Source organism: Pongo pygmaeus, chromosome 5, assembly GCF_028885625.2.
Source record: "Pongo pygmaeus isolate AG05252 chromosome 5, NHGRI_mPonPyg2-v2.0_pri, whole genome shotgun sequence".
NCBI classification, from domain to species: Eukaryota; Metazoa; Chordata; class Mammalia; order Primates; family Hominidae; genus Pongo; species Pongo pygmaeus.
This window is the reverse complement of record NC_072378.2, coordinates 126,065,140-126,088,627: the sequence shown is the minus strand read 5'-3', so window position 1 is coordinate 126,088,627 and position 23,488 is coordinate 126,065,140. Positions and strand designations below refer to the sequence as shown.

Sequence of the window (23,488 nt, the reverse complement as noted above, 5' to 3'; positions counted from 1 at the left end):
AATCATCATATAAATCTAGCGCTATTAACAAACATTTATACCACCTTGGTTATACTTACAGTGTATGCCATAGTCCCATGGGGCTTCTGAACCACCATCTTCTTCTCTTTTTTATCATGTGTTTTGTTTTGATTGTCATCTGAAGAATAAATTGTATGTAAATGATTTCATTTTCAGGAACCAAAGACAGGGTAAAACCACCACATATAAAAACCCACTTTCAAATCAACTGACAAAAAGACACTAATAGGAAAATGGACTCAGGGCACAAATAGATCATACTCATAAAAGCACACTATTCATCCTGAATAAATGATTAATATTAACTATAATTAAACAATATAAAGAAAAACAATGAGGTAATGTTTACAGTTACTAATGGTTTAAATGATAATGTATAATGATTATGAAGTTAGAGTAAAACCAGTAGAGTTACCATATAAATGATGCCTAATGTAAATGAGTACAGTCCTTTTAGAAAGTGATTTGGCAATATGTAACAATAGCCATAGAAAGGTTCATTCTGACTCAGTAATCCTTCTCTTAGGAATTTATCCTAATGACAAATTCAAAAGAAGAAAAAGGCTATATATCAACATATGGTCACTGCAATACTATTTATAACAATGAAAACAAAAAGAATATGTCCAACAGTATACTAAGTTGGACCATGGATTTTACTATTTTTTGGGCTTTTTTTTGAGACAGAGTCTCACTCTGTCACCCAGGCTGGAGTGCAGTGGCGCGATCTCGGCTCACTGCAACTGTCTCCCAGGTTCAAGCAATTCTTCTGCCTCAGCCTCCTGGGTAGCTGGGATTACAGGTGTGCGCCACCATGTCCGGCTAATTTTTGTATTTTTAGTGGAGACAGGGTTTCGCCATGTTGTCCGGGCTTGTCTCAAACTCCTGACCTCAGGTGATCTGCCCGCCTCGGCCTCCTGAAGTGTTGGGATTACAGGCGTCAGCCACCGCACCCGGGCAGATTTCGCTGTTTTTAAAGGTCAAAAATGGCCAACCATTGGCACCTGCATATGATTCAACCTAACTGTCAGGGTTAAATACATCTCAATATATTAATTCAGATATGAGAAACCCCAGAACTGTACTGCAATAGATAAAAATGTGACAAAAAGAATATAAAAATTGAATTAACCATGAAAAGATGCTCCAACCTGTATGTGATCAGAAAAATGCAAATGAAAACAATGCATCATTTTATATCTATTAGCCTGGTAAAATCAGAAAGCTGTATAATTCCAATGTTGATAGAAATGTGAACCACTACAAGGAATGTAAACTGTTCAGTCATTCCAGAGAATTAAGTATATATAGCTCATATGACCTAGCAATTTAACTCACAGATAAGCATCCTCTCCCAACAGGTATATACTTTATGTACATCACAAGGGACCCACTGAAGGATGTTCATCACAGTATTATCTATGGCAATGGGGAGCTAGAGGGTAAATAAAGCATGATCAGTAAGCTCTGAGATTCCAGAGCAATTAGATTCCAGCAATTAGGAATAACAAGCCAGAAATATATACCAAAAGTGTAAACAGGTTTACATCAAGAAAAACTGAATGAGATGTTAGTGTCCATCTGTTTTAAACATACATCACAGATGGACACTAAAAAAAAACACATAAATAATTTTCATAGGTACATAAAAATAAAACCTATATACATTGAACACAATAGAATGGTGTGAATTGGGGGAAGAAATGGGAGTGGAGAATGAGAATAAAAGGGAATGAATGATAAATTACAAGAAGCCTAGCTTGGACCACTAATGATAGACCACGATCTGAGAAGGGTGATTAACTCAGCCCCCTATGTCTGAGGTCCTACCAGCACACATACACACACATGGAAATGTCTCAACAATATCATTTCATCTATATCACAAACATGGGGGTCCTAGATGAAAACTGAGGGGTGACATAGAAACATGAACATAGTTGATTCACATAGGATTTATCTGACTTTTAAATATTTCCTTTAAATTATTTAAAAATTAAAGCCAAGAGGAAAAAATAAACTTAAATAGATGCTTCCATTACAGTCCTGTTCTAGTCATCTATATCTTCAAATCAGAACCATTCACGGAGCCAAAGAGACCCTGAACATTCCTCTAGACTATAAAAAATGATCTCCCTACCTACAGGCAACCACACCTAAATTACTTCAGGAAGACAGGACTATTCACTATGTTTTTAGATCTCCAGATAAGGAGATTCAAAAGTGCAATCACCATATTTTACAAATCTTATGACGGAACAAATGTAAAAACTGGTTTGCATAGTTCTCGGCAGGTAAGCAATAAAACATTAACAATACTCGTCTTTCTTTCCTTCTAAAGAATCTGAAAAATTTTAATTGTTTGTTTTTGCTTTGTTTATGTGGAAGATGAATACCCCAGGCTAATTCTTCCCATAGTTCTTTTGGGATTAGGTTAAGTGTTGTTCATTCCTTTTAATATCTCAGCTCCATTTTCTTTGTTGCATACTTCTGCCCTTCTTGCTGTCATCATAAATAGCTGTCACTTTAGGTCTTCGTGCTTTCAGAATAGTCTCTTTATATCATTTTGTCGGTAGCTTCCTATTTCTAGAGCCCACAATATGCTTCCTTCTTCCCATATCTGGCAGCTTCTGGCCAACGCCCTTCCATAAGCTGTAGCTAGATATCTCTGGTCCCAATGGGGAGTGCTACTAAAAGCCACCAACTGGTGACAGTTTACATATTGCACAGCTACAAAAGAAAAATATGTGTTGGCTGAGCCCTTCAGGAGAAACTTAACTACGTACACCTGAATTAGTACAAAAACTAAATTACCTTCCTTTGCCACAGGTGGGTAGGCTAGAAAAATGTCAAGCATGTAATATTACTAAAGGAAAAACAAAACAAAACAAAACAAAAAAATGCCTTCCCTTCAGAGTCTAAGATGTTGAGATCATGGAGGTAAAGACTGATGATGCACCCATCCTTAAATGTCTTGTGTCTTTTTTTTTTTTTTTTTTTTTTTGAGACAGGGTCTCACTCTGTCACCCAGGCTGTGGTGCAGTGGCACTAACATGACTCACTGCAACCTCCACTTCCTAGACTCAAGCAATCCTCCCACCTCAGCTTCCCGAGTAGCTGGGACTACAGGCTCATGCCACCACACCAGGTTAATTTTTGCATTTTTTGTAGAGACAGGGTTTCACCATGTTGCTCAGGCTGTTCTCAAATTCCTGGGCTCAAGTGATCTGCCCGCCTTGGCCTCCCAAAGTGGTGGGATTACAGGTGGGAGCCACTGCACCTGGCCTTGTCTTGTATATATAGTTGAATAAACCTTCCAGTACAGATGAATAAGCCTGATGAGTTTGATTGTGAGGCAACACTTTTCACTGATGTAACATCACACCAGGCAAATCATGTGCACCTACCAAAGCCACAAGGCAAATACTATGTTTTACAGTTGGCTCAATAGAGAAGCAAAGAGGATATAATTTAATTGTCTTTATATCATTATAGCTTAAGGCAAGGTTTCATATTACTTCAGAAATAATTGTTTTGCAGTGAGTTGAAAAGACAGTCAACTATGTGTCTCAATGAGTGAAGTCCTGTGTGTCTGGGACTGGGTGCTGCAGCACATAGTCCACAAAGCACTGGAGGGGCTTCTGGCCCTGGTGAGATCTAGGATGAGGCATGAGCTGTCACGGGAAAGGACAGCTCCATTGTGATTTAGAATGGTGCTCCAACCCTAGTGTTTTAGGTAAGGATCCACGCCCATCCCAAAGGGGGCAACTGTCTTCCAATGACACTGACCTTTCCAGCTTCAGGTCTCCTCACAGACCTTTCTACCTACCCAAATTCTGACCCTCCTGCTGTGTACAAGAACCTGAGGCAAATGATGCAAAAGTATCTACTGCCAAGGGAAAAGTTGGCCAAATATTCCTCAGAAGCCATTTAGAGCAAAGCAACTGAACCTCATACTTGCCCACCTCTGAAATAAAGTCTTCAGAGAAGGTTTTCCCCAGTCCAATAAGGAGTACCTGTAACAAAACTGACAAAACCCCTAGAGGAATAAACCACAGGTCCTTCAGCCTAGCCCATTTCTTTCTGCATAAATCCTGGAGGTAAGAGCTGGAATGGGGAGGAAGAATGGGGTACCTGTGTTGACCTCAACCCAAGTGGATCTTGGTGCCCTGTCCATAAGTCCTGCCACCTCCCTTGCCACACCATAAAAGGGCCTGGAGTGTCCGGAACACAAGACTCTAAGATCCTGCATCTGAGATAATCCCCAATACAAGTTTACAGAAAGAAGACTCCCTTCTCTCTCTTATGAACTGGAGCTAAAAGAAGATGCTACCTAGCAGTATGCCTGGGGCCTGGATGGGCATGACAGCCAGATGTGAAGATATCCCTTGTAGTGGTGATACTGAAGTCTTGGATGAGGCTATGACATCAAGAGAATGAATAAATTTTAAGAGGAGGCCTGAAGTTTGAGAACAGAAACTAAGGAAGGCTTAGATTTAAGGACTGAAAAAAATATGGCTGATATAAAGGGGGAAAAGCAATTAGAGGGATGGGAAAATGAATGCAATGTCACAGAGGCCACGGAAAAAAGGAAGGTGGTGTTGACACTGTGAAATGCTGAACAGAGGTCCAGAGATGGAAACCTGGAAATGAATGACTGGAATTCACAGAGAGGTTTTGAAAGTAAAGGGAGCTCAAGACAGATGCTGTCAACATCACCAGTAGAGTAGGGGTAAGGTCATCTGCTAAAATGTAGTGGAGTAAAGACAGGACTGAGGGAGTAAGAGTAATGAGATTTGGAAGAGTTACTATGGCAAAAATGAAGTTTCAAAAATGTGAACATTAAGAAGTAACACTATACTCTGGGGTGGGGGTCTCAACACTGGGGTAACAGGCCACATAAGAAGTAAGCAAATAAGCGGCTACCCGTGTGGTTATGATGCACAGAGCAAGGCAGCTGGAGCTGGATGAGCAGTGGCTGAGATACAGGTAGTGAGATGTTGGAATAGTTAGGGGAATGGCATGATGAACTAGTTTCCTATTGTTGCTATAACAAATTACTACACATTTGTGGCTCAAAATAAAGCATAAACACAGATTTATTATTTTACAGTTCCATAGATTAGAAGTCTGGCATGGGTCTCACTACTTTCCTTCTGGAGGGAGAGTAGGGAAGGACTGGTTCCCTTGCCTTTTCTCTCTCTTGGAAGTGGGCTACTTTGGGCCCTGGAAGCAGGGCCTTGGGCCGTGGTTCTTCTCCGAACCAGCATATCTAGCCAGTTCTGCGTCTGCAGGAAGCTTGAGCCAAGGCCCTGCTTTCACCCGCAGAGCCAGCAATGCTGCCTGAGTAGTCTCACGTGCTCTCTCCTGCCTCCCTCTTTCACTTTTAAGGTCCCTTGTGATTGCACCGGGCCACGTTGATAGCCCTGGAAAATCTCCTTAAGGTCAGCTGATTAGCAACCTCAATTTCATCTATAGCCTTGGTTCACCTTTGTTTGCTATGTAACCTAACAGGTTTGGGGAAATAGGACATGGACATCTTTAGGGGGTCATTAGTCTGCCTGTCACAATTGGAGAACAGATCTGTAGGAAAAGATGAAAAAAGAAACTGAGATTCAAATAAGAGATTTTTGAGTACTGAAGTAGTGATGTGAGATGTGGACATTGAGTATGCTGGTGGGGGGAAGACTGGGGAGGGTGTCAAGAAACGAACTGGCTAGATATGCTGGTTCTGAGAAAAACCAGCAAGAACAAGTCAATACATAATGTCCTTCAAACCGGAGCATCTGGTTCCTGTCACAGGCCCCTGGGGACTGGGTGAAGTCAGGACAGTGGACATGATTCATTATTGTGCTTGAAAACAGAATCCATACAGACATCTGTGAATTCTCTGGATTCCATAATTTCTGCTTAGATATAGAAAGGGAAGAAAAGATAGTATGTAGCCTTTTTTTCTGTTATTAACAAGTATCTGAACAAGCACAAACAGAAGTTTGGAAAATTATCAGGTTTTTAAATTATATCAGGACCAGTTCTGCATGGGGCTTACACTTACTAAGTGCCCCTTCTTTCTTTACTCACCCATGAACGACCAGCTCTCTCCTCCATCTATTTCTATCATAAGAGCATCTGAATAGGATAAGAGCATCTGAATGACAGCACTCTCCTCCATCTATTTCTATCATAAGAGCATCTGAATAGGATAAGAGCATCTGAGTGACAGCACAGGACCATCAGTAACTCTACTAAAGAGGGAGGATAGTTTCTATGACATCCAAATGAGGGGAATTCAAAGAGGCAAAAATTGTCTGTGTCTCTCTAGATTTTTCAAAGAAAGGGTACCCTGATTTATGAACAGGAGAATCTGTTTCCAATGACAGGCATGTCCCTATAATGGAAACGGATCCATTCAACTATGATTGCTGAAGCAGTTTGATGGTATTAATTATAAAATCAAGTCATGTACCATCTCACTTATGTCATCAAACACCTTTCTGATCACAGGCTGGTTTAGGGGTCAAAATGAGCTGGGTTTAACTAGCAACCCTGACACATTTTCATAGCCGTGTGATATTAATCAAGTTAGCTAAATCTTTGTGCAACAGTTTATCTGTAAAATGAAATGCTGAGAAAATTAAGCTGACTCATACAATGTTCATCTCAGAGCCTGGCACAGAGCACATGCTTAACAAATGCTATTGTTATTTATAATAATGTAGTCAACACAAGTAAATAGCAATGTGAATAGAGTAGTATGTTAAAACAATTATAAACCATGAGCAAAAAGGTTTCATCCAGAAATACAGCAGTGATATAGTATTAATATGATAAAGCTTTATAAATTGTTTAACAGAGAAAAAGAATCTGATCATTTTGATACATGCTAAAAAAGCATTTGACGAATTAAACAGCCATTATTGTATTTTTAAAAAGAACAAAAAAGTTCCAAATGTTAGAAAACTAAGAATAGAGTGAACTTCTTTAATGATGAATATTTATGCTTGATACTCACTAGAAATATGCTTCTGAAAAAGCAATGCAATGCTAAAGAGTATATATGAAAAGGAATTTCTTCATAGGAATGAAAACTGAATGACTTCACGATGTCACTTCCAGGTCTATAGAAGCAGGCTTATTACCTAAACACAGCACTGGTGAGGCCCCACCCCCAGCTTTCTGGAACGAAGATTCCAGGTGAGCAGAGGGAAAAATACCCCCAGGCACTGCATGAGCTCCACTCCCTTTCTTTGGTTCCAGTTGTGCTAGGAAAGGCCTAAATTGCCTAAGAGCAATTCTAGCACAGTGTTTAAGGTTTCTGGGCACGGTATCCACCAATTTAGTGGTATGCACTAAATTACAACATAGAGGCGAATCTAATGTGAGGCTAAACCACAAGTATTTCAGGTCATAAAGAAAAAAGCCTTGTAGTGGAGATAAAAGCAGCAACACTACAAACATAATGGAAACTCCAGGATAAAGAGGGAATCCCTGCCATTCATCAGAGGCTACCTTGCACAGCACCACAAGGCAATCTCTGTGCTCGAATGCACTACAGGTACCCACATGCTCAATGTCTCTTGAGAAATTAAGCACTATTCTAACCTCTCCTAAAGTACACCTGTATAAACTGAGATGAGCTCTTATATCAGAAACCAAAAGGAAAAGAAGTACTTTTTTAAAGTAAAACATTACCAATATCAATATATGGTTTATACCCAACTTTGTTCTGAAATCTAGTCAGAGCAACAGATGAAAAGTTTTAAATACTGAAAAGAAATGAAAATGTGGTCATTAGCAGATAACATAATTGTCTGCGTAAATAACCAATATTATCATGAAAATGTCAAAAATTCATAAAGTTGTTCACTAAGGTGGCCAGATATAATAATTTTTTATTTTTGTAACAGAAGCATAATTGGAAAAGTCCCAGGTAGAGTGGTATCAAACTATATAACATCTAGGAATAAATATAACAAGACAATGACAAGATACACATAAAGAAAATTAAAATGCTTAACTGAAGTGTCTAAATGGATATAATACTCCTAAGTAGGAAATCTCATCTTTAAATAAATATTTCACTTTTTTCAAATTAATGTTTAAATGCAATTTAAATAAAAAATAATTTTTTATGGTAAAGGAACACTTTCCAAATTGAAAACCATGCTTATCTAGAAGCATAAATATATGACTATCCAAAATTATTTTTCAAAGAGAAGTGAGGGTAAGCACACTCTAATGATGTTGAAACACATGATTATAAAGCCACAGCAATTAAAACATTGCAGTGACATCACCAAAAAACAGAAATTTGCTGAAAATAAAAGCACCATTATCAATGAGAAGAGGCTGGATTTCCCCATAAATATCATGTAACTTAATGTTCGAGGGAAGGTTTTGGCATCAGATGGACTGTAAATGAGTGTCCTGGTCTACCATCTGCTCACTAGGTAACCTTGGGGAAGTAACTTAAAGACAGTCTCCCAGTGCACAAAATGGAGATACTACTGGATTCCCAAAGAGTTACCATAAGAATTTGATAAGGTGATTCAGAAAAAGCACTTTGCAATGTGCACAGTAAGGGTTCAAGGGACTTTAAGGATTATAATTAAATGAAGTTAGGTGAATAATGGCTAAGATTTGGAGAAAAATTTGGACCACTCTCAAATCAATGCAGAGAGATTCAAGACTGAATGGCAAAAAATAAAGTTATGTATCTTTTTTTTTTCTTTTTTTGAGATGGAATTTCGCTCTTGTTGTCCAGACTGGAGTGCAATGGCATGATCTTGGCTCATCACAAACTCTGCCTCCCGGGTTCAAGCGATTCTCCTGCCTCAGCCTCCTGAGCAGCTGGGATTACAGGCACTTGCCACCACACCCAGCTAATTTTGTATTTTTAGTAGAGACGGGGTTTCTCCATGTTGGTCAGGCTGGTCTCGAACTCCTGAACTCAGGTGATCCACCCACCTCGGCCTCCCAAAGTGCTGGGATTATAGGCGTTAGCCACCACGCCCGGCTTCTCTTATCACTTTCATTCCTTCAGCCACCCTGCATGCTTTCTGGGGACACACCTCAGGTTTGTCCTTACCACCCAGGTGTGTCACGAAAACACTAATTTGACTTCATTGATGGTCCCAAGAAGCACAGGCCTAACTATTTTCATCCAAATAATTTCCATTTATTTTATACCCAAATCCCTTAAGCCCATTCTTCTTGATTAAAAAAAATATTAACTGGATTCTTGGCATCCTTTTTCTACATGAAAATCCATTTTAAACCTGTATTCTTTGATGTTTTAAGATCTAAAGTACCAGGATGATCACTACTTTTGAACAGAAGAGCAATGTTATTAGACATTTGTGGCTTGACCTGTTCATGTTTAGAAGTTTATTTATTAAATATAACATAACTTTGGCTCTCAGAACTTGCTATGTAAAACAAAGACAAATGATGGATATGAAGTCTTCACATGTGTAGTTAGGAAAAAAAACATTAAGAAAAAGTAATCTGTGTATGGAAAAGTGTTGGGCTGCCTTTGTGAGAAATAACTTAGTAGTCTGTTACTTTCACGTTGTCAAAAAACCAAAACAGCAAAGGAAAAGTAGAGGATTTCATTTATTTTTTTAAGTTTTTTTGAGTTCAGGAGGAAAAACTATGATTTGAAATGATTAATATAGACATTACACATTTTATATTGAAAGCTAAATTCATTCTTTGTACTGCAGAGGTTCTCTTTAAATAAATCTTTGACTACGATAATCACAAAATGAGCTATGTTCTCTTATTTAAGTCTTTTATGTTTGTTATAGGACCTCCCAAGTATAATTTCCTTAAAATTCAACTTCACTATCCAAGATCTTGGTATTCACCTTTTATATTAAAACATTACATAATCATAATATATTTTATCCCAATTTAGTCTTGTCCCCCGTTATTTATAAAATGTGGCCATTTCTTTGCAATCTTATGGCTGCACAGCTATGTTTCAAATGAAGAACTTCCCGACACTGAAATGTTACCCATATTTGTAAAATTTCCATTTCTGTCTCCATATTCTTAGAAGCAAAGATGTTCACTATTCTAAGTTTAAGAAATAATGAATTCCTTTAATATAAAAGAACCCGGGTGGGGTGCCGTGGCTCATGCCTGTAATCCCAGCACTTGGGGAGGCCGAAGTGGGTGGATCACTTGAGGCCAGGAGTTGGAGACCAGCCTGGCCAATGTGGTGAAACCCCGTCTCTACCAAAAATACAAAAATTAGGTGGGTGTGGTCGCATGTGCCTGTAATCTCATCCACTCGGGAGGCTGAGGCATGAGAATCACTTGAACCTGGGAGGCAGAGGTTGCAGTGAGTCGAGATTGCGCCACTGCGCTCTAGCCTGGGCAACAGAGCAAGACTCTGTCTCAACAAAAAGAAAAAGAAAAAGTATCCTATGATATAGTTCATGTCAATTTAATATATTTTGATATTGTAATATAGACCAAACATCTTTTAATACATTTATGAACAGTCCAAGGTGCTTGTATCAAATTTAACTTAATAACTAATTTTGAAAAATATATTAAGACATATTTTCACTAAAAAATTCCTTAAGAGTTTACCCAAACAGAATAAATGACAAAAGAGTACTTTATATATTAGTAAACACAAATGAAAGCACGAAAGGGCTCAGTTCACTCATTCTAGAAGGTTTTTTTGATGCTTACTGTGTGCCAGGTGCTGCGCTAGGTGTTGGATCTAGATTTATCTGATGCCATCTGCCTCAATGTAATCACTCTGCTTCCTTTCTCCTACTCCCCTCTCAAAAACAAAGCATTTTTAGAATCAGCACCATGTTGTTATGAGGCAATTCTAGTGACTCAATCTTTCTGAAGCATTCTTTATTAGTATCTGAACTGTCGTGTTTTCCTAAGTGTCAGGAGATAGCAATGACTTATTACCCAAGGATTAAGTGAGGCACAGATAAAAGTAATTTCACAAGTAAAAACATTATTTTGTCGAAATACACTTCTTTGGATCAGGCAGATGATGTTATAGATGTGGAATAGATACCTACAGAAAGTAATTATTTTGTTATATATTGCTTATAGAACTTCGTATTTGTCTAATGCTTTTGATTTTTGCAAAGCCCTTACTTTTACTTTATTTTCAACTCTCCTTATTTTCTGATTATTAATATTAAAAATAACTACGTGTAATATAAAAAAAAACTGCCTTGCAATTTCTGTAACCAGAGAAAACAACTATCAACATATTGTTACATATCCTCCTAGTCTTTTTTTCGATACATTCATTATTATTTGTTGTCCATTAACTTTTCATTTTGGCTCTCTGTGCATTCACTGGATTACTTTTGTTTTACACATGTGGATTCATCTGACACCTGTAAGTAGCAATCTGTAGGTCTTTCACATGAAATCTAGGCCCCTCTAGACAAATCTACCTGGCAGCTCAAAAACATCTCCAAACATAAATTCATTATCTTCTTTCCTCCTTCTTGAGCTTCCTAGTCTGTCAATTTTTGCCTCTGTTTTTTTTCCTCCCTCACACACTACACTGACCATCAAATGCTGCTGTGTGCCCCTTCAGTGTGCCCCTTCCCCTAAGCCCTAGTCTCAGACCAGCACAGCCTGCCTTCTTCATATTGGATTCATCACAGAGTTGATGGTAAACTAAATGTAGAGCAAACAAAAAGTAGAGAATTTCCTTTTCCCTTGACATTCTCCTCCAGTGGCTCTTCACTGGCTACAAGGTAAATCCCAAATCCTTAGCAAGCCAACGAGACCCTCCCATTTTCAAGTCTCCCCTTCTCTCCCAGACTAGAGCCACCAAAAGCAGCAGTGAACTGAGATGTTCTTGACTTGAGGTCTGATGCTCCATCTAGCGGTAGAGAACATCGCCCTGGGATGGGACTGAGAAACAGGCCAGGTCAGACGCTGGGAGAGCCAACAAACCTGCCAAGATGAGAGTTTGTCACCTCTAGTCAGATTTGGAAAGGGTCAAGGAATGTTGGAATTCCACCTAGAGGTTTTATCTAAGCACTGGCTTCTCCTAAGAAATGCCTCAAACCTCCAAACCGGTTGCTATCATTGTCATTCTTGAGAGATGGTAAGCTTTAATGGCATTTCTTTCTTTTTTTTCAGAGACAGTGTCTCGCTCTGTCACTTGGTCTGGAGTGCAGTAGATTTGTGCACCTTCCAACTCCTGGGCTCAAGCAATTCTCTCACCTCAGCATCCCAAGTAGCTGGGACTACAGGTGTGTGCTACTATGCCTGGCTAGTGTATTTTTTGTAGAGGCAGGATCTTGTACGTTGCCTGAGCTGGCTTTGAACTCCTGGCCTCCAGTGATCCTCCTAACTTAGCCTCCCAAAGTGCTGGGATTACAGGTGTGAACCACTGAGCCTGGCCACATTTCTTTACTTACTGCTACCAAATAAATCACAGGATACTTCTGACCCAATGACTACACTATTACCTATGTTCTTCCAGAGTTTTCTTGAAACTCCAACAATTAAAAATAAAGTATTCATTTATCTATGTATTAACTATTCCTTTCAATGCACACTTAAAGAGCACATGTCATGCTGAAGACACTACACAAAGCTAATACTCTAGGGTCTAAGTCAACCCAGCCTGTACATAGGTAATCAAATACATCCATGATAACAATGCAGAAAGGAAGTCTAACCTGGACAGGGACAGGGAGGGCTTCTGGAAGAAATGATGACTGAGCTGATTTTGTTAAGTCAGGTAAGAGCCAGTCAGGTAAAGAGTGAAGCACATTGTTTCAGACTCAGCATTACACACGCGACAGAGTATACCACATAAAAAGGTTATCCTACTACAGTGAGAAATCATTAAAAAAAAAAAAAAAGCATACGCTTTGGGGTCAGGTGCAGTGGATCATGCCTGTAATCCCAGCACTTTAGGAGGCCAAAGTGGGTGGATCACTTGGAGTCAGGAGTTCAAGACCAGCCTGGCCAACATGGTGAAATCTCTTCTCTACTAAAAAAATAGGTGGTAATAAGTGCTGCATTGCTGAAAATTAGCCAGGCGTCATGGCGTGCACCTGTAATCCCAGCTACTCAAGAGGCTGAGGCAGGAAAATCACTTGAACCCCAGAGGCAGAGGTTGCAGTGAGCTGAGATTGTGCCATGGCACTCCAGCCTGGGTGACAGAGTGAGACTCCGTACAAAAAAAAATGCTTTGGGAGGCCAAGGCAGGAGCATTGCTGGTCGGACTTCGAGGCAGGAAGACTCCTCGAGACTAGAAGCTTGAGACCAGTTTTATAGTGAGAACCCCATCTCTCTCTCTAAAAAATATACATATATATATATATAGCTGAGTGTGGTGTCATGTGCCTGTAATCCCAGCTACTCACGAGGTTGAGGCAGAAGGACTGCTTGAGCCCTGAAGTCGGAGGTTGCAGTGAGCTATAATCCTACCACTGTACTCCAGTCTGGGTGACAGTGCAAGACCTAATCTCAAAACAAATGAAAGATATGAAATGCAATTTTCCTTAATCCTCTTCCTCTTTTTGGAAATAAGGGATAATATTTAATATTTACATTTTAAGAGGAAGTTTATTAATAGCACAGAAGTATCTTTCAACAGGTTGACGGTTATAGCTTTTTATAAAATACTGAATAGCTTGAGATTAAAAACATCCATTAAGACATGTAATACATTATACAATCATCTTAGCCCACTGTAAAGCTACAAACCACATGCTTTCGGCTGCCGATAGATCATCTGCCTGTACGGTAGCAACATCAGCAAGGCAGCTTTTATTACCACCTCAAGGGCAGTCCATTTTATCTTTGAATACTGTTCAAACACTGTTGGAAGGTTTCATTAAACATGGATACAAGGTATGTTTCCCTTACCTTGGACCAAGTTTAGGACACCCCAGAACAAGTTTCATTGCTCTGATACAAGGCCACATTTCATTTACCGTATTTGCAGTGTGTTCTTAGTAACTGCCCTTTGCTTTCTCTCCCTTTCCTATCAATCTCAAGTATGCCATGACCTCTATGCCATGCCATATGTCTTCCAACACTGTTGGACGGTTACATTAAACATGGAGACCTCTCCCTCTCCCTCTCCCCCTCCCTCTCTGTCTCCCTCTCTTCGGTCTCCCTCTCCTTCTTTCTTCGGTCTCCCTCTGTTGCCGAGGCTGGACTGTACTGCCATGGTCTCGGCTCGCTGCAACCTCCCTGCCTCGGGCTCCTGTGATTCTCCTGCCTCGGCCTGTCTAGTGCCTGGGATTGCAGGTGCGTGCCGCCACGCCTGACTGGTTTTTGTGTTTTTGGTGGAGACGGGGTTTCGCCGTGTTGACCGGGCTGGTCTCCAGCTCCTGGCCTCGGGTGGTCTGCCCACCTCGGCCTCCCGGGGTGCTGGGATTGCAGACGGAGTCTTGCTCACTCAATGCTCAATGTTGCCCAGGCTGGAGTGCAGTGGCGTGATCTCAGCTTGCTACAACCTCCACCTCCCAGCCGCCTGCCTTGGCCTCCCAAAGTGCTAAGATTGCAGCCTCTGCCCCGCCGCCAACCCGTCTAGGAAGTGAGGAGCGTCTCTGCCTGGCCGCCCATTGTCTGGGATGTGAGGAGCTCCTCTGCCCGGCCGCCCCATCTGGGAAGTGAGGAGCGCCTCTGCCCGGCCGCCATCCCGTATAGGAAGTGAGGAGCGTCTCTGCCCGGCCGCCCATTGTCTGGGATGTGAGGAGCGCCTCTGCCCGGCCGCCCCGTCTGGGAAGTGAGGAGCGCCTCTGCCCGGCCGCCACCCCGTCTGGGAGGAAGTGAGGAGCGCCTCTGCCCGGCCGCCCCGACTGGGAAGTGAGGAGCACCTCTGCCGGGCTGCCCCGTCTGGGAAGTGAGGAGCGCCTCTGCCCGGCCGCCCCGTCTGGGATGTGAGGAGCTCCTCTGCCCGGCCGCCCCGTCTGGGAGGTGAGGAGCGCCTCTACCCGGCCACCCGGTCTGGGAGGTGAGGAGCGCCTCTACCCGGCCACCCCGTCTGGGAGGTGAGGAGCGCCTCTGCCTGGCCTCCCCGTCTGGGAAGTGAGGAGCCCCTCTGCCCAGCCGCCCATCGTCTGGGAGGTGAGGAGGGCCTCCGCCCGGCCGCCCCGTCTGGGAACTGAGGAGCGGCTCTGCCTGGCCGCCCCGTCTGGGAGGTGAGGAGCGCCTCTGCCCGGCCGCCCTTCGTCTGGGAAGTGAGGAGCGCCTCTGCCCGGCCGCCCCATCTGGGAAGTGAGGAGCGCCTCTGCCTGGCTGCCACCCCGTCTGGGAGGAAGTGAGGAGCGCCTCTGCCCGGCCGCCCCGTCTGGGAGGTGAGGAGCGCCTCTGCCCGGCCGCCCCGTCTGGGAAGTGAGGAGCGCCTCTGCCCTGCCGCCCTGTCTGGGAAGTGAGGAGCACCTCTGCCCGGCCACCCCATCTGGGAGGTGAGGAGTGCCTCTGCCCGGCCGCCCATCGTCTGGGATGTGAGGACTGCCTCTGCCCGGCCTCCCCATCTGGGATGTGAGGAGCACCTCTGCCCGGCCACCCCATCTGGGAGGTGAGGAGCACCTCTGCCCGGCCACCCCATCTGGGAGGTGAGGAGTGCCTCTGCCCGGCCGCCCATCGTCTGGGATGTGAGGACCGCCTCTGCCCGGCCTCCCCATCTGGGATGTGAGGAGCACCTCTGCCCGGCCACCCCATCGGGGAGGTGAGGAGCACCTCTGCCCGGCCACCCCATCTGGGAGGTGAGGAGTGCCTCTGCCCGGCCGCCCATCGTCTGGGATGTGAGGACCGCCTCTGCCCGGCCGCCCAGTCTGGGAGGTGAGGAGCGCCTCTGCCCGGCCGCCCCGTCTGGGAGGTGAGGAGCGCCTCTGCCCGGCCGCCCCGACTGGGAAGTGAGGAGCACCTCTGCCGGGCTGCCCCGTCTGGGAAGTGAGGAGCGCCTCTGCCCGGCCGCCCCGTCTGGGATGTGAGGAGCTCCTCTGCCCGGCCGCCCCGTCTGGGAGGTGAGGAGCGCCTCTACCCGGCCACCCGATCTGGGAGGTGAGGAGCGCCTCTACCCGGCCACCCCGTCTGGGAGGTGAGGAGCGCCTCTGCCTGGCCTCCCCGTCTGGGAAGTGAGGAGCCCCTCTGCCCAGCCGCCCATCGTCTGGGAGGTGAGGAGGGCCTCCGCCCGGCCGCCCCGTCTGGGAACTGAGGAGCGGCTCTGCCTGGCCGCCCCGTCTGGGAGGTGAGGAGCGCCTCTGCCCGGCCGCCCTTCGTCTGGGAAGTGAGGAGCGCCTCTGCCCGGCCGCCCCATCTGGGAAGTGAGGAGCGCCTCTGCCTGGCTGCCACCCCGTCTGGGAGGAAGTGAGGAGCGCCTCTGCCCGGCCGCCCCGTCTGGGAGGTGAGGAGCGCCTCTGCCCGGCCGCCCCGTCTGGGAAGTGAGGAGCGCCTCTGCCCTGCCGCCCTGTCTGGGAAGTGAGGAGCACCTCTGCCCGGCCACCCCATCTGGGAGGTGAGGAGTGCCTCTGCCCGGCCGCCCATCGTCTGGGATGTGAGGACTGCCTCTGCCCGGCCTCCCCATCTGGGATGTGAGGAGCACCTCTGCCCGGCCACCCCATCTGGGAGGTGAGGAGCACCTCTGCCCGGCCACCCCATCTGGGAGGTGAGGAGTGCCTCTGCCCGGCCGCCCATCGTCTGGGATGTGAGGACCGCCTCTGCCCGGCCTCCCCATCTGGGATGTGAGGAGCACCTCTGCCCGGCCACCCCATCGGGGAGGTGAGGAGCACCTCTGCCCGGCCACCCCATCTGGGAGGTGAGGAGTGCCTCTGCCCGGCCGCCCATCGTCTGGGATGTGAGGACCGCCTCTGCCCGGCCGCCCAGTCTGGGAGGTGAGGAGCGCCTCTGCCCGGCCGCCCCGTCTGGGAGGTGAGGAGCGCCTCTGCCCGGCCGCCCCGTCTGGGAGGTGAGGAGCGCCTCTGCCCGGCCGCCCCGTCTGGGAGGTGAGGAGCGCCTCTGCCCGGCCGCCCCGTCTGGGAGGTGTACCCAACAGCTCCGAAGAGAAAGCGACTATCGAGAGCGGGCCATGATGACGATGGTGGTTTTGTTGAAAAGAAAAGGGGGAAATGTGGGGAAAAGAAAGAGAGATCAGATTGTTACTGTGTCTGTGTAGAAAGAAGTAGGCATAGGAGACTCCATTTTGTTCTGTACTAGGAGAAATTCTTCTGCCTTGGGATGGTGTAGATCTATGGCCTTGCCCCCAGCCCCGTGCTCTCTGAAACATGTGCTGTGTCAACTCAGGGTTAAATGGATTAAGGGCGGTGCAAGATGTGCTTTGTTAAACAGATGCTTGAAGGCAGCATGCTCTTTAAGAGTCATCACCACTCCCTAATCTCAAGTACCCAGGGACACAAACACTGGGGAAGGCCCGCAGGGACCTCTGCCTAGGAAAACCAGAGACCTTTGTTCATGTGTTTATCTGCTGACCTTCTCTCCATTACTATCCTATGACCCTGCCATATCCCCCTCTCCGAGAAACACCCAAGAATGATCAATAAATACTTAATTAAAAAAAAAAAGAAAAAAAAGAAAAAAAAAAAAAGAAATTGCAAATCACCACACACAAAGAAATAAAAGTTATCATTAGGCCCTCAAAAAAAAAAATTTATTACTTATAGTAATGTAATAGGGGTAATACAAGTTGCAAAAAATAGTATTTTGGTGCCATAATTGTATATGCAATCAATAATAATATGTTACTAATAAGAGACCTTGATTGATAATAAGATATTGCTGTCTGCTTTTCTGCAAATTAATTTATTAGTCATCAAAATTTATACTTTTAGCAACTTCATTTTAAATCAATATAATCAAAAGCAACATCAGTAACTATTTATAAATGCAAGCTCACGAATGAGTTTCCATAATTTTTTTAGAAGGACCTTTCTGCTGATGTAACTGTTACTGGAGCTGTTAAGAAAGTTACATAGGTTATGACAACATTGGGTTAACTTTCCGAGAAACTATTTCAATATATAAATTTTAGTAATCTAGAACTGATGACTCCAGATTCTAGAACCTAGAATAAAGGGACAATGTAGAATCTAGAATAAAGGGACAATTATTCTAAAAAGATTTAACTCTTCATACAAATCAGTTTCATGTAACTCTCAATTTAATTTTAAGTGTGAATTTATACAGTTTCATTTTAACGCTTTGTCCAATATAGCTTTAACCTGTGGAGGTGATACTACAAGCCGAACATGATTTCATGATTTGTATAAAATTCAGGATGCCTGTTTATGTATTCTATTACTGTATCTTCAATTATAAGTGGTAATTTCAAAAAAAAAAAAAAAAAAAACATGGAGACATGACCAGGCGCGGTGGCTCACGCCTGTAATCCCAGCACTTTGGGAGGCCCCATCTCTTAGATCACGAGGTCAAGAGATTGAGACCATCTTGGCTAACACAGTGAAACCCCGTCTCTACTAAATATACAAAAAATTAGCCAGGCGTGGTGGTAGCTACTGAGGAGGCTGAGGCAGGAGTATGGTGTGAACCTGGGAGGCAGAGCTTGCAGTGAGCCGAGATTGCACCACTGCACTCCAGCCTGGGTGACAGAGCGAGACTGTGTCTCAAAAAAAAAAAAGAAAAAACAAAAAACAAACAAAAAAATGGAGACATAAACATATGTCTTCCTGTAACTTTGGTATTAACTAGGACCAAGTTGAGGGTGGCTCAGAACAAGTGTCATTGCTCTGCTACAAGACCACATTTCATTTACCGTATTTGCAGTGTGTTCACAGATACTGCTCTCCGTTTTCTCTCCCTTTCCTAGCAATCTCAAGTATGCCATAACCTGTATGCCATGCCAAGCTCTGATTCCTGGTATCCTTATTTATTTCATTTATTTGCATTCTCTTTGAAACAAAATCCATGTGTGTATGTGATAGAACAGTAGGTGTGAGATGGATGATTCAGGCCAAGCTAGATATGCCACTTCTGTGAGTGCAGTTTCAGATGCAGGGGTTATTCTGAGCAACTGTGTAACACTGTGGACTCATTTCAAGATTCCCTTTAAGACTCCCAAGTGTCTGAGGTCAGGAATTCAAGACCAGCCTGGTCAACTTGGTGAAACCCTGTCTCTACTAAAAATACAAAAAATTAGCCGGGCATGGTGGTGGGCACCTGTAATCCCAGCTACTTGGGAGGCTGAGGCAGGAGAATTGCTTGAACCTGGGAGGCAGAGGTTGCAGTGAGCCAAGATCATGCCATTGCACGCCAGCCTAGGGGACAGAGCAAGACTCCGTCTCAAAAAAAAAAAAAAAAAAAGACTCCCAGGTGTTTTTTTTTTATTTTTTTGTTTTGTTTTGTTTTTTTAACTGACAGATGCTAGGCCAAGTCTCCTCCATTTTCTACTGTCTAGCAAATGCCAAAAAGTACAGGCATTTCTATCAGCATATTTATGAATATGTCTACATACATTAAGAAAAATATTTCTCATAAAGAGAAAGTGACTCTTCATTAGATAAACGTTTATTAGTACACAATACATTCTGGGCACTGTGCTAAATGCTGGGAACAGAAATTTAAATGAGACATTATTTTAGTGTGATCCCCCTACACAAGATTATGTATGTAAAGCAAGGGCCAGGGGCACATAGCAGCTGCTCCATAAACTGTTACCATTATTATGATCAATCACAAATGATAGTCTTTTAAAAATTCTTATAGATTTTTTAAATGAAAATACTGCAGTAACGCCAAGAATACTCACCAATACTATAATATCTCTTTAGTTCTGTACGCCTGATCTCCTTTAACTGATTACTTTTTCTCTTTTTTTTCTCATCAGTCATATATTCCTCTTCCACAGCAATGTTGCACTTGTCTGGCTCTAAAACTACTGTATTAGCATCTTCCTTCCCAGTATGAGTCCTTGTAGCTATAGCTGAGGCTGTCTCTGCATTTTGTTTGGCTTGTTTTTTCTTTTTCAATCTAGGAAAGAGGGAAAAAAAAGAAAAAAACATTGGAGAGATGATTTGCTGGTAGAAATCGTATTAATTTCATGCTGCTGGGCTTTGAAAACTAATGAACTGATACAGAAAACACTTTCCTTATAATATGGTTCATTTCATGTATTGTTCTTTTTTCTTTTCCAATCACTTACAAATTCTTACATGGAGATCTGTGGCCTTTCTTCAACTTGATATAGTCAATACTATATCTCATAAAATTATTGAGAACTGCCATAGGCCTGAGGAAAAATGAGATTCTTCCATAGGCTATGAAATGTTGAGTATTTTTAAAAATCACAACATATGGTTATGCTATTAGAATGCCATGTTTGGAAGATTACATTTTAAGAAAATGTTTCTGGTTTCAGTGGTACTTTTGACTGATGGGCAAGCACATTTGTAAAAACAAGTCCTTTGTAATTGGCTCACATACTGAGTAAAAGGATTTGGCAAGGTGTGAACTGGGTCACATACGAGTAATCCTTTTCCTTAAAAATATGGCAATAGTAGTGAAGAAAGAGCTGCATTTCCTAAAATAGAAAATGCCATAATGACAATACATGATTTTCATTATGATTACTGATAGCTGGCTGATTATTTGATTATTAGTTAACATATTCGATGTTACAAATCCTTTACTCCTGAGCCAAAGATGTGTAAGAGATAAAGTTAGCATAAATTCACTGAAAGCCAATACCTCAAAATATTTTCAGTGGACACATCACTCTGTAATTAATTGATATGTCACTCTGTACTTGATAGTCGAGAATGTTTTTGCCTTACCAGAATCTAAGTGCTTTGAGAACAAGGGCCTTGGCCTCTAGTATATGTTGCACTCTACTCATATATAAATATGTATTTTTAAATTATGTCCCTTTTCCCTGTGCCTAGATAGAAAGTATCTGGTGACAGTTAGATTTCTCTCATACATTTCTATTTTCTTCACCCTCTTGAGCATATGTCCAATTTGATGTTGGGCAATGGATAAGGAGCTGTTTGGGTAGAAACATGAGATAACTGTAGGATACACTGGGACTGAAATTTGATATTACACTGCATTGCTCTGTGATGTCAAACAAATCAATCTGGCAGGCTAGAGAGGTCCCTCCCTGAGGCTACAACACTTAAGAGAACTCTGACTTCAGGCTAGGAATTTCACACCTTGAGCCTTAGTTTTCTTATATCTTAAATGGTGATAATTGTACTTCCTTAGGTCTCTAACAGGATCTTTTATTAGGCTTAATTGACATAATATATGTCAACATATAACACAAACAGAAACAGAAATAGTAAAATATCCCCTAATACAATCATAAAGACATGACAACTAAGCATGGTAAGAAAAATGAGACATTCAGCTTTGGAGATAAAGGTCCCATATTCCAACAAGGTATTTTAACTAGGCTATTATTTACTGAACACTGAGCAGCCAGGTTCTTAGATATTCATTGGCTAATAAATTAGTATATGGCATAAGAGACAGAGCAGCAGAGGAAAAGTCATAGATGAATATACTCCCCATCTCTTAGTTTAGCTATCTTTTAATGTTTGTTTAAAAGACCAAAAGTGGAAGTCTTAGCCAGAGCAATCAGGAAAGAGAAAGAAATTAAGAGCATTCGAAATAAAAAAAGAGGAAGTCAAACTATCTCTGTTTGCCAATTATACAACCAAATACCTAGAAACCCTGAAGACTCCTCCATAAGATTCCTAGATTTGATAAATTCAGTAAAGTCTCAGGATCAAAATCAATGTACACAAATCAGTAGCACTGCTATACAGCAACAATGACCAAGCTGACAATCAAATCAAGAACTCAAGGACAGGCAGAGAAAAAAGAAAGAAAGAAAAAAAAAAAACCCTCATAATATCTCTACAAGGAAACTCACAAAACACTGCTGAAAGGAATTGTAGATGACATGAACAAATAAAAATACACCCCAAGCTCATGGACTGGAAGAATCAATATTGTGAAAATGACCATACTGCCCAAAGCAATCGACAGATTCAATGCAATTCCTATAAAAATACCAACATCATTTTTCACAGAATTAGAAAAAACAATCTTAAAACTCATATGGAACCAAAAAAGAGCCCAAATAGCCAAAGAAATCCTAAGCAAAAAGAATAAATCTGAAGGCATCACATTACCCGACATCACATTACCCAACTTCAAATTATACTACAAGGCTATAGTTACCAAAACAGCAAGGTACCTGTATAAATGCAGATGTACAGACATTGCAATGGAACAGAATAAAGAACCCAGAAATAAAGCCAAATATTCACAACCAACTGATCTTCAACAGAGCATACAAAAACATAAACTGGGGAAAGGAAACCCTATTCAATAAATGGTGCTGGAAAAACTGAATAGCTATATGTAGAACAATGAAACTGCATCCCTTATCTCTCACCATACATAAAAATCAACTCAAGATGGATTAAAGACTTAACTCTAAGACCTGATACCACAAAAACTCTAGAAGAAAACTTAGTAAAAACTCTTCTGGGCTGGGCGCGGTAGCTCACCCTGTAATCCCAGCACTTTGGGAGGCCGAAGCAGGCAGATCATGAGGTCTGGAGTTCGAGACCAGCCTGATCAACATGGTGAAACCCCATCTCTACTAAAGATACAAAAATTAGCTGGGCATGGTGGCACGTGCCTGTAGTCCCAGCTACTCAGGTGGCTGAGGCAGGAGAATCGCTTGAACCCAGGTGGCAGAGGTTGCAGTGAGCCGAGATTGCGCCACTGAACTCCAGCCTGGGCGACAGAGAGAGACTCTTTCTTAGAAAGAAACAAACAAAAAAACTCTTCCGGACATTGGCCTAAGCAAAGAATTTATGACTAAGACCCCAAAAGCAAATGCAATAAAAACAAAAATAAATGGGACCTAATTAAACTAAAAAGCTTCTGCACAACAACAACAAAAAGAAAAAGAAATCATGAGAGTAAATAGACAGAATGGGAGAAAATATTTACAAACTATGCATCTGACAAAGGACTAATATCTATTCAATCAGCAAGACAAAAGCAAATAATCCCATTAAAATGTGGGCAAATGACATGAATAGATATTTCTCAAAAAAAAAAAAAAGATATACAATGGCCAACAAACAAATTTTTTAAAATGCTCTATATCACAAATCATCAGGGAGATACAAATTAAAACCACAATGAAATACCACCTTATTCTAGCCAGAATGGCTGTTATTAAAAAGTCAAAAAACAATAGATGTTGGTGTGGATGTGGTGAAAAGGGAACACTTAACATTGCTGGTGGGAATATAAATTAGTACAACCTTTGCAGTATGGCGATTTCTCGAAGAAATTAAAAGTAGATCTACCATTCGATCCAGCAATCGCATTACTGGGTATCTACCCAAAGGAAAAATAGTCATTATACGAAAACAATACCTGCATGTGTATGTTTATTGCAGCACAATTCACAATTGCAAAGATATGGAATAAACCT

The 23,488-nt window shown here is 42.5% G+C and overlaps 1 protein-coding gene across 5 annotated transcripts in view; it reads right to left on the bottom strand.

Annotated features, from left to right (window-relative positions):
• Positions 1-23,488, bottom strand: part of NCOA7 (nuclear receptor coactivator 7) — a 153,722-nt gene that overhangs the window by 56,093 nt on the left and 74,141 nt on the right. For all 5 annotated transcript variants that reach the window (XM_063666556.1, XM_063666558.1, XM_063666557.1 and 2 more), the window contains exons 3-4: positions 19,775-19,995; positions 60-139 (exon numbers count right to left, since the gene is read on the bottom strand). In XM_063666556.1, the coding sequence (XP_063522626.1) occupies positions 60-139; positions 19,775-19,995 (301 nt within the window). The remainder of the gene's footprint in view (positions 1-59; positions 140-19,774; positions 19,996-23,488) is intronic.